General features: G+C 37.7%; 1 protein-coding gene across 3 annotated transcripts in view; it reads right to left on the minus strand.

Moving 5' to 3' along the window:
* Positions 1-5,522: 5,522 nt before the first annotated feature.
* The window catches only part of celsr1a (cadherin EGF LAG seven-pass G-type receptor 1a), a 120,433-nt gene continuing 113,401 nt past the window's right edge, over positions 5,523-12,554 (minus strand). For 2 of the 3 annotated variants that reach the window (XM_016515584.1, XM_016515582.1), the window contains exons 31-35: positions 8,669-8,769; positions 8,346-8,501; positions 8,009-8,236; positions 7,643-7,907; positions 5,523-6,546 (exon numbers count right to left, since the gene is read on the minus strand). In XM_016515584.1, coding sequence (XP_016371070.1) covers positions 6,522-6,546; positions 7,643-7,907; positions 8,009-8,236; positions 8,346-8,501; positions 8,669-8,769 — 775 coding nt within the window. In that variant the 3' untranslated portion in view covers positions 5,523-6,521. The remainder of the gene's footprint in view (positions 6,547-7,642; positions 7,908-8,008; positions 8,237-8,345; positions 8,502-8,668; positions 8,770-12,554) is intronic. The other variant, XM_016515583.1, reaches the window with a different exon arrangement.

Below are 12,554 nucleotides of genomic sequence, written 5' to 3' on the forward strand. Positions count from 1 at the left end.
AATTCTGAGAAAAAAAGTCAGAATTGCGAGATATAAACTCGCACTTGCGAGAAAAAAAGTCAGAATTGCGATTGTGACTTTATATCTCGTGATTGTGACTTTATATCTCGCAATTGTAACTTTATATCTCACAATTCTGACTTTATAGCTCGCAATTGTGAGTATTCAGTGGCGAAAACGGGCTTCCATATGTAGATGATAAATAACCTTATTTATTTATTTATTAACTTACTTTTTTAACTATTATTATTATTATTATTTTATTATCATTATTTAATTCATATTGCATGCAGCTTTATGGACTTCGGATACTCATATATTAAATGACTGACTATATAAAATGTAATATTTGTGTTTGTATTTAATATTGTACATTAACTATTGAACTAGAGTGATTGTCGGTGAATACTTCAAAGGTTCAATATTTTTTTCCCTCGTAATATAATTTTACACCAATAAATACATTTTACTTTAAATATATATTTATATTTGAGACAGAGACTCAATTCATATCAGTAGATTAATGAGAGCTGTTATTTTATTTATTTATTTACACTTCCAATTATCGGAAAAATGAATCATGGCTGATTGCAAAACAGCAACAACAACATTAACAACAACAACAATACTACTACTACTAATAATAATAATAATAATATGTTAAACAAATAAACCATAAACACTTTTTGAACTGCTGTAATATTTCATATATTCTCTCAATTATAATGATCTTTTAAAACTGTGATTACTATTCAACATGACTAATAAAATAGATGACTTAATTGAAGTGAAATTAGATATATTTTAACCATTAAAAATAAAAGGGTATATGCTAAACTAATTTATTCTGTCTGTAAAAAATAATGGGAGTTCAGGCAAAACACCCTAGTTACTGTTATAAAATCACAATAAAATAAATCAATGGAAAACGTGTTTGACATTTTTAGATTCTTTGTCATTTTAATTGTTATTATTGCAACAATAGCTGAAGTAAATATTTTCAAAAATACATAAGTATAAACAGCAAAAAAAAAAAAAAAATGTTATATGACAGAGTTTTACTTACATTTTTCAAGTGTGACTCTCTGTGACCGTGTGTGGAACTCTCAAACTCTTTTCATGGATCAGGCTCGTGACCTTTGACTGCTAGATTTAGTAAATAATCTCCTTTTAAACATTATTCACATATTCTACTGATAAGATTACACTGTATGCAAAGCAAAGGTAAATCAATCACTTTTGGTTAGTCAGAATATAAAGGAAAGCAATGCCTTATGAAAAGTTACCAACCCAACAAGAACACGTTCAACGTCTTTATTATAAATGTCAAACTCAGCTATATGTGTTGCTTTACCGCTAGATGGCGCCAGATACTATAAGAGATGTTTATTGTAAAACGTTTGTTATTTTAATCACATCATTTGTTTGCTGCTTTGCTTCATGACCGACTTTTGATTTCTGTCGCATATTTAATTCTCATGAAACCGTGAATTACGCAAGATCCAACAAGCCTTGTTAATTTTTTTTTTTAATAACCTAGTTTAATACTAGGTTTCTTTACGCAATAAATCATTCCTGAAGGCTAATTATCTTATCAAACTATACAAAACCTATCATTAACCCTTTAAACTGAGTTTTTCAGTAACAGATTAGAGACTGTATCATTTAGAGTTAATTCAAAAAGTACATCAGAGTTCACTTAGAATAATTAACAGATATTATATAAAGTTCTTGAAAAAGGAGTCCCTCCCATGATCTACTTTTGAGGACCAGATTCAGACTAAGACCTGTTGGTTTAAGGATTTTTAAATAATAATAATAAAAAAAATCTCCTATTACCCTGTTGAAAAAAACAGCATATGCTGGTTAGGTATGTTTTGACGCCACCAACATCCCAGCATCAAAACATACCTAACCAGCATATGCTGTTTTTTTCAACAGGGTACACAGGGCGGGAAAAAAGATACCACGCTAAGTAGTGGCTGTGGTAATTATTACCTTTAGTACATTATAAGTAGCTTACAGTCTTGCCAGAGACCATAAGACCCAGACCAAGACTGCAGTTGTTGTGACCATGTTTATGGTTCAGAGATGCCTCAAAATCAAGAGCACATGATTAAGACTTTGGAAAGGGTGACAGAAATACTTCTGAGACACCAGTAACTAAAAGGACAGGAAACTTATAGAACAAAAACATGTTTTACCAAGGTATGAAGACAAACAGTAGCAAAATGATCATTAATTATCCTGCTTAAAGCCTTTTGACGACCATGAGATGATAATCAAACATATCAGCTAGGTAACTGATTTGCCAGTAGACGGCGCTAAACGGAGGTGAAACAGCCTCACAAAACAAGTAGCATTTTCATCATCAAGTATCGAAGCAGATGTAATACGTATCTCAGCTGTTTAGCTGTTTAGACTGACTGTGTCTTTAAAAAAAACATATTATTCTGTGAGGACTATTCAGGAATTAACAACTACTGGAGCACAAGTCACCCTGAGTTTTCTCTTTCTGAGTGTTGAAGTACATGAGATAAGTGGCTGTCCTCTGGCAAGAATAAATGCATATTATTCTGTGAGGACTATTCAGGAATTAACAACTACTGGAGCACAAGTCACCCTGAGTTTTCTCTTTCTGAGGTTTGAAGTACATGAGATAAGTGGCTGTCCTCTGGCAAGAATAAATGAGATAAAACAAAGGTAAAACTAATATACGTAATATTATTTCAGCGTGTCTGCTATCAACTGAATGAAAGCTACAGTATAATACTGTACAACTGGTTAAGCACAGCTTACCCCAAAGCATGACACATTGCCTCACCATTATCATTGTAGAAAAACATGTTTTATTCAATAATTCACGGCTAATCTTCTAAATCCCCCTTCTCGCTCTCTTTTTTTTACAAAATAATATTTACAAAATTTACATGCAAAACTGTAAATATTACATTTCTCATATGTTTAATTCTGTCAACTCTCTGAGGGTTTTGCATGGTAATATACATGGCAATGTTAATGTGTCTGGTCTTGGCGGAATAGATCTGCTACGCTGCTGCTGCGGCAGAGCAAGTACTGAGACTTGCTACTGCCAATACAACCACAGACATGCTGCTGCGAGCATCTAAGCAATACTGCTGCTGCACATACAGTATAACATATATGAAATAACTCCCATATATAACATACATGACATTACCATGTAGCTGACCTATACAGGTGGAGCTGGGGAAGGTGGAGGGTTTCTGCTACAGCAAGCACTAGCCAAGAATAATTGAATGTTGAGCAGCAAGCTCATAGGCTGCTGATACTAAAAGAAACCTATTGGATTGCGCCATCTAGAATTTCATAACAAAAATATGGATTTAGACAGACATATAAATCATATATTTTAGACAGTTTACATTTATATTTAATTAGCTGGACTTCGGACTTAAAAAAAAGTTTAAATATACATTTCTTACATGACAGCAGACAAATATTTTTGAACTTCATAAATATTTTCTGAATTTTGGGGCAAGGAAAAGACTGACATGATCATATATATTTACATTACATTTAAATTTAGACATTTAGCAGACACTTTTATCCAAAGCGACTTACAAATGAGGACAATGGAAGCAATCAAAATCAACAAAAGAGCAATGATAAGCAAGTGCTATAACAAGTCTCAGTTAGCTTAATGCAGTACACATAGCAAGGTTTTTTTTAAATCATATAATAAATAAAAAGAAAACAGAAAAAGAATAGAGCAAGCTAGAACCTAGTGATGCCATGTAGACAGAGAAGAGAAGTGGTCCAAGAACTGAGCCCTGAGGCACCCTAGTAGTTAGATGTTGTGACTTGGACACCTTGGACACCAGTAGAGACACCTCTGTCTCTGATGGCATTGCGTATGTGAGACTTCAGGAAAGGGCAAAGTTTATCAGCACTAAGCTGACTGACAGCTCAAAGTAAGCTGTAACTCTATCCACCAAATGAGATTTCTTCCCAAACAGTGTCAGACCTGACAACAGAGGAATGCTCTTTCATACATATTACTTGGGATTTGCAGCCCATTTAATTCATGTACCCAGCTTATTTCGCTAATATTACATATTTCTAAGTGAAATCTGTTGTTCAAGAAGAAAAAAGTAGGACGGGATCTGACTGTGATTGGATGGTAAAAAACATGCATTACATACCAGTGGATTGTGAAAGACTAGTCCCTCTTGAAAAGCCATCAGCATCTGCTTTTGAGAGGGGGGGGTGGGGTGGGGGGGGGTTTGACAGTGATGTGGAGGCTGACGGTCAAGTTCACCCTTCAGAGTAATGGTAATGCTTCTTTTAAAAATTGCAATTTGCTAGTGTACAAAAGTTATTTCTAGTTCACGATTTTGATTGGCAGAGTTATTTGTATCACTCTGCAATTGCACGTACTATACAGAAGAATTCCATTTGGAAATTCTGTTTCTGCTCACTCAATCTGGGAAGGTTGGGAAGTCTACCTCACATGAGAGTAGACAAATGCGGTTACACTTTATTTTAAGGTGTCCTTGTTACAGTGTAATTATACATTTAAGTACTGAGTAATATTAATTAACTATATGTACTTACTATATGGTTAGGGTTAGAATTAGGGTTTGGCTTAGTTACTTTCTTTCTTTCTTTCTCATTCTGAGCGTGAGTTCAGCTCAGTTGTAAATATTTCATGTGCCCTTTGAAGCGAGGCAGTTAAGAGCACTCAGGATAATCAAGCTCAGCTGAAGATGAATTCTTGCTCTCTGTCACCTGCGACAGTAAAAGCTTCATACTGGAATTTAGGGTAAAGGGCAGAAAGCAGGCCTGAGTGAAGTAAGTCACAAAAGGCACTCAAATGGACCTACTGATGAAGTTTGCATAGTATCCATCCTAACTAGTATACACAATTAGAGTCAGTAAGTAGAAAATAATGTGCAAAAGATACCTGGATGCTTTATAATTCCTGATGACTTTTTGAAGCGTGCATCTGTGCATGCCTTTTGGGCTGATATTATCCAAAATTCCTTGCACAACAAAAGACGATTAGTTTGTTAGGATTTTGTTTAGAATTTTTTAGTGTAAAAAGTTGTGATGCCTTTTGAAATAATACATCAACTAAAGCTATGCTAACATAAAGAGCATGTCACAGAGGTATGTAGTATCAAAACCCATTTATATTGGCGTCTTATTAGATACTTCAATAGATACCATTATAGAATTAAGCAATAATACATTGACAGTCAGGGCTCAGATTAACTGCTTTAATCACAATTAAGGTTAATTTGTGAACTATGCCTATACTAGCACTATAGCCTCAAGATATAAAGCAGTAGAGTAGTGCAATTGTAAAACATAGAGCATATGTTATGCGTAATACTTAGTTTTACACTTTATAGCTAAACTTAAAAAAAAAAAAAAAAAGTGTTAGTATATCATATTATACTTCACCTCACATTTTGTGCTTGGCATGAGAAAAGACAAGATATTATACAACAAAAATACAAATTCAGAGAGCTTTTATTTTTACAGCTTCAATTTTTGTCCAGTGTCTCAAAACATAAAAAATAAATACGGCTATGTCATAAGAAATCCAGTGTCTTTTGTTATGAAAAAATGATTTAAAACACCTGCCAGTCTTTTTCTCTGCTGTTTCTTTGGAATATGAATCATTTAATTACAAAATAAAACATCAATTTTCATTTCCTTGAGTCTAAGGGCTATGTCTTCACAGTTCGAACGTTATTAAACATCGCCACTGAATATTGTCAAAGTTGAACAGTAGACTTTTAGTCTTGTGTTTTGGGACTACAGCACCATAGAAACCCAAATTATTAACTCTGCAAATCAAGTACAAAACATTATTGATTTAACCACATTGGATAAAAAATGATCTTGTATTAAATGTTATTAAAAATGCTTTTCAATATACAAATGACCTTAAAATTTTACAATTTCAAAAGAACAAACAAAGAAATATATATCTACACAGAAAGGTATTAGTTACGAGACGGATCTCCTCAATGAGGACGGGCCGAGCCGGGCACTTGGTGAAAATTTCAGCATTCCGTGATTTACTTTTCATAATCAGAAAATATCTCTACACAGTTCCACACTTGCACAGCTTTAAGAAGCACTAGTGCTAAAACGTACAAAATTACACAAAGTCTCATGTGTCTCTTCAAGTCCACCTGTCACTCGGTCAGAGCTTTCCGCTCGGCATGCTGGGAGGGTTGTAGTCCCACGTCTAGTGGTTTGGCACAGTTTCCATATATCCTCGCTGACCCCATCTTGCATATTTACATACATTCCCTTTTCTTTCCTTATCATTTGTTTCACAGGCAGACGTCTGCAGTAATACTGTTTTCCGATGGAGCCTGGACCCCAGGGACACGCTGGAGAGCAAGGTGCACCTATAGCGAGGGTCTTTGGATAATCCACCGTCATTTTCCACATTCCTCCCACTGTCAAGGGCTGAAATTCTCCCCTCACGAGGGCAGAAGTTCCTCAGGTTTCCTGCTGGGTCAGATTGATGTTTCATTACTGCCGCTGTAGTGAGCAGAAAGGGAGAGAAAAGGAAGGAGGATACATGCGGGTTAGAAGGGTGTTTGGGCCAAGTACAGCAGCCGCATGCCACATGAACAACAGGTGTAAAGAAGACGTTCATTGTTTCGACACACATGCTTCAGTAGACACAAAGAGCTGAACAGAATTGGAGGGCTCACTTTTCAAAAGCATGCAAAAACAAATGGCAGTTCATTTTGAAAAGGTGTTATTGTATCTTCTTTTTAAAAATATAATGCAGAGATATTTGGTACCACTACCAAGTTGAAGTGACAAAAAATAGTAGTGATATCAGTCTTTCTTCAGTATCGCTATTATCAATAAAATTCAGAGTAATTTCTTTTTTTTGTAACATTTTGCAATATGGTCTCATATGTTAACAGTAATTAATGAATTAACTCATCTGAATTTGGAGTAAGCAATATCGCACAGAATTTCTTAAACATAGTTAAAGGGATAGTTAATCCTTTACTCACCCTCATGTCGTTCCAAACCTGTATGAGTTTCTTTCTTATGCTAAACATAAAAGAAGATATTTTAAAGAATGCTGGTAAATCAAACAGTTGTTGGTCTCCATTGACTTCCATAGTATTTCTTTCCCTACTATGGAAGTCAATGGGGACCAACAACTGTTTGGTTCTTCAAAATATCTTCTATTGTGTTCGATATAAGAAAGAAACTCATATAGGTTTGGAACAAAATGAGGGTGAGTAAATGATGAAATTTTCATTTTTGGCTGAACCATCCCTTTAAAATTAGTTAATAAAAATATGTGTTCATTGTTTTGTCATGTCAACAGATACAACTTATGCTCTTGAAAATGTAATGGCAAATGTTCAAATTAATATGAACTAAGATTAATAAATGCTGGCATAAATAATGTAGTTAACAAATATTAACAAATGAGGCCCAATTGTAAAAAGCTACCATGTTTTATATTGAATTCTGCGTGAAATATGATCTGGACAAAATTCTACTACTAAAATAATGCTTTAATTTTTGTAATGGATAAAATAATAATAAATAAATAAATAAAAAAAGGTTTGAGTGAAACAAGATGCACGACAGAAAGGTGTCTTACTCAGAGTCTGACTGGTTGCCGCCGTTAACGGTCCCTGATCTCAGATTCATGGCCATGCCGTTCTGCTGCTCTCGTGGTGGGACGGCCAGCCGATGAGGGGGCTTGTTTAGGACATTGTGACCATTGCCCCCATCATTAGAGGCTATAGAGGGCGCTCTGGAGGAGATGGTGGGTGGGTTGTAGTCCGATAACTTCTCCCTAAGTTTGTTTTTCATGTTTTTGTCTGTCAGTGGAGGAGGATATGTGATCTTATTCTTTAGAATCCCTATGAGGAGAAAGTACATGGGAATATTAGTATATATGTAGAATGTACAACACAGAGGCAACATCAAATCACAATTTGACTTGATGTTAATTAACTCTCACCCTTCCTCTGTTCAGGCTGGTGGTTGCTGTTGGCTTGGATGGAGGCTGTTGGGTGGTCTTGGTCCTGAGTGGTCTCTCCAGTGTGATTGAGTTTATTTTCCTGATGGAGCTCCACGTTAACTTTAGTCTCCACTCTCAGTCTCTCTGCCCCTCCGGGATCTTCACTGTCACTGGCTGTCATGGCTTCAGTCGGCCAGTAAGGCCTCACGTGATTGGACACAGTGTCCACTGAGACACAGAAGAAGGGGTTAATGTTATTTGACACTTCACTTAACTTGTAAATGCATCCATCAATGTCAGATTTCCATATTTTAATGCAATTCCGAAGGCAAAATACCTTCTCTTGTACCCTTTGGAGTGCTGTGTAGTGGTTGTCTTTCATTATTCCACTTTGGCTTCATGTCCATGTCTTCATCTTCGCTGTCGGACGAGTGAGAGGAGGCGTATGAGCTGCTGTGTTCATCCACAGAGAGCTCGCTGTCCGAATCGGAGTCTGAATACACACAAATATATGTCAGCTCTTTATTTGAGGTGACATACACCGTTTGGCAGTTCACAAATATAGATGTCACACTACATTGGGCTTGTCTACATGTGGATAACAGGCAGTAAATATACGTATTAGTGTTGGCTTGAAAACGTTTTTCAGCTTTTTCTTACCATCTGCTTTAGTGCCGTTACGGAAGAGTGAGCCGTCAATGTCAGTGTGTCCGGCTTTAGCATTTCCAGATGAAACACTGGGCTTCTGACCCAATTCATCCCTGTGTAGAAGTGAAATCAGGAGAATGAGAGATATACAAGACAGATGCCAAACACATGACCTCTAGTTGCAATGAGTTTTAGATTGCAGTGAAAAAACTAAAAATGAATAACCCATATATAACTAACTTCATATCGTCTGGCTCAAATTCTTGTTGTCTAGAGGTTCCAATAACACAATATGACTAGCCTATATATTAAATGTTTAAATTATACACTATACTTTTCAAAAGTAGAAGTATCTTATGCTCACCAAGACTGTATTTATCTGATGAAAATACAGTAGAAACAGTAATATTGTGGAAATATTAATATAATTTAAAATAACTGTTTTCAATTTTAATATTTAAATGTCTCTCTTTTAAACTAGTGTAATTAATTTTCACAAATCAGTTCCTCTGAACTGTGTCAATAAATCAATTCAAAATGTGATGCAATGATTTGTTATATATATATATATGTATATATATATATATATATATATATATAGTAGACATGCTACAGTATTTTATACTCTAGCATGAAATTAAAGAAATAAGCCCCAATAAGCCGTGGTTTACAGTGAATTTATAACAGCAAAGGGGCATTGTTAGGCACGATGCGAAGCAGAGTGCCTACAACCCCCTTAGCTGTTATAAATTCACTGTAAACCACGGCTTCACGGGGCTTATTGCTTTTATAAAACGGTTATTCCATATACGTAGTACAGTTTCACAAAATAAAACAGAGCAAATAAAGTGTAATGATATTAATAAAAACAGTATTCTTCCACCAAACAATGTAGCTCCTCAGAAACAGTTGTGGTTCCAACAAAGTGGTTGGAACAGTTGTGGTTCCAACAACACACAAACGTAAACAAAGGTGTATGTTACTTTGTAGAGTCATTTACAACAGCTTCGAACGCGGCTCAGCCAATCAGAATCAAGCACCGGAACTATCCGTTTTATAATAAAAGTTTCTGTCCTGTTACTGAAAGTCCAGATACACACAACTTAGAAGATCCAAAAGGTCACGAATCCCTTTGAATCAAGCAGTTTAATCAGATTCACTGTAGATCTGGATGTTAGACAGGAACTCCGTCTGTTTCTTCAGCGGCGATGTTTTGACTTCCTGTTTGCAGACGCAGCCCGACGACGCTCCTCGAGCAGCGGGGATCCTGAAGGAGGACGGCGGACAGAACGGCTGCATCTCCAGCACTCCAGCGCCGGCCGCTGACCCCGTGACCCCTGACCCCGCACCCTCCGCCGAGGAGCCCAAGCCCAAAGAGCGTGCACAGACACTGTCCGAACTCAAGAAGCAGCGCGCCGCCGCCAAACTCCTCGACCATCCCGTCCTCAACGGCCACCTGGGAAACGGCTCGACCAGAGCCAGCCCCGAGGATCCGCGCATGCCGCTGGTCTCGTCCAATGGCAGCGCAGTTTACTTCACACCTGCCAGCGGAGACCCGCCCCTTCTGAGGTTCATGCAGCCAATAGAAGACGAGGATCCCAAGAGTGACAGCTGCTGCTGCATCTCATAGATCCAACGAGAGGATCCCGAGCGATACGTTTATCACCCGCTTTTATTTCTCATTCCGAGCCTGGAAGTGTGACGAACCCTCTCTGAACCCTGTGCAGGAACGGGAACTTCTCAGAGGAGGAAGGAAATGACCTCATTCAGGCTTCCCAGGTTAAATGTGTGACTTATGCTTCTCTATTTCACTTCCAGCAGCAGATCGAACAACAGACGATTCCTTCCAGCTGTGTAATGTGCGATTGTGCAGATCTTCAGCTTAGTGGTGTTATACAGAGCGACAGACGTGTTCCTCTCCTGTACAGTATTTATTTGTATATGTGCATAGAGCCACTCTTCTATAAGATTATTTATTGTATTCCAGAGAGATGAAGTGACGGACGGAGCACAAACGAGTCAGTATTTTTCTATGACAGTGTTATAATGACCAGATGAAGTATTTGAATGCATCTCACGTCCAACTCACATTGCACACTCAAATCACAAGAACAGCGTAGCCAGCCTCTGATATGTTTTGCATCTAGTGCTGTCAAATAAATTAATCGCGATTAATCGCATCCAAAATAAAAGTCTTTGTTTACATAATATATGTTGTGTGTATTGTGTATATTTATTATGTACAGTGGGTACGGAAAGTATTCAGACCCCCTTAAATTTTTCACTCTTTGTTATATTGCAGCCATTTGCTAAAATCATTTAAGTTAATTTTTTTTCCTCATTAATGTACACACAGCACCCCATATTGACAGAAAAACACAGAATTGTTGACATTTTTGCAGATTTATTAAAAAAGAAAAACAGAAATATCACATGGTCCTAAGTATTCAGACCCTTTGCTCAATATTTAGTAGAAGCACCCTTTTGATCTAATACAGCCATGACCCTTTTGGGAAAGATGCAACAAGTTTTTCACACCTGGATTTGGGGATCCTCCGCCATTCCTCCTTGCAGATCCTCTCCAGTTCTGCCAGGTTGGATGGTAAACGTTGGTGGACAGCCATCTTTAGGTCTCTCCAGAGATGCTCAATTGGGTTTAAGTCAGGGCTCTGGCTGGGCCATTCAAGAACAGTCACAGAGTTGTTGTGAAGCCACTCCTTCGTTATTTTAGCTGTGTGCTTAGGGTCATTGTCTTGTTGGAAGGTAAACCTTCGGCCCAGTCTGAGGTCCTGAGCACTCTGGAGAAGGTTTTCATCCAGGATATCCCTGTACTTGGCCGCATTCAACTTTCCCTCGATTGCAACCAGTCGTCCTGTCCCTGCAGCTGAAAAACAACCCCACAGCATGATGCTGCCACCACCATGCTTCACTGTTGGGACTGTATTGGACAGGTGCCTGGTTTTCTCCACACATACCGCTTAGAATTAAGGCCAAAAAGTTCTATCTTGGTCTCATCAGACCAGAGAATCTTATTTCTCACCATCTTGGAGTCCTTCAGGTGTTTTTTTAGCAAACTCCATGCGGGCTTTCATGTGTCTTGAACTGAGGAGAGGCTTCCGTCGGGCCACTCTGCCATAAAGCCCCGACTGGTGGAGGGCTGCAGTGATAGTTGACTTTCTACAACTTTCTCCCATCTCCCGACTGCATCTCTGGAGCTCAGCCACAGTGATCTTTGGGTTCTTCTTTACCTCTCTCACCAAGGCTCTTCTCCCCCGATAGCTCAGTTTGGCCGGACGGCCAGCTCTAGGAAGGGTTCTGGCCGTCCCAAACGTCTTCCATTTAAGGATTATGGAGGCCACTGTGCTCTTAGGAACCTTAAGTGCAACAGAAATTTTTTTGTAACCTTGGCCAGATCTGTGCCTTGCCACAATTCTGTCTCTGAGCTCTTCAGGCAATTCCTTTGACCTCATGATTCTCATTTGCTCTGACATGCACTGTGAGCTGTAAGGTCTTATATAGACAGGTGTGTGGCTTTCCTAATCAAGTCCAATCAGTATAATCAAACACAGCTGGACTCAAATGAAGGTGTAGAACCATCTCAAGGATGATCAGAACAAATGGACAGCACCTGAGTTAAATATATGAGTGTCACAGCAAAGGGTCTGAATACTTAAGACCATGTGATATTTCAGTTTTTCTTTTTGAATAAATCTGCAAAAATGTCAACAATTCTGTGTTTTTCTGTCAATATGGGGTGCTATGTGTACATTAATGAGGAAAAAAAATTAACTTAAATGATTTTAGCAAATGGCTGCAATATAACAAAAAGTGAAAAATTTAAGGGGGTCTGAATACTTTCCGTACCCACTGTATACACACACACACACACACACACACA

Source organism: Sinocyclocheilus rhinocerous, unplaced genomic scaffold, assembly GCF_001515625.1.
Source record: "Sinocyclocheilus rhinocerous isolate Xijiao unplaced genomic scaffold, SAMN03320098_v1.1 scaffold1078, whole genome shotgun sequence".
Classification (NCBI taxonomy): Eukaryota; Metazoa; Chordata; class Actinopteri; order Cypriniformes; family Cyprinidae; genus Sinocyclocheilus; species Sinocyclocheilus rhinocerous.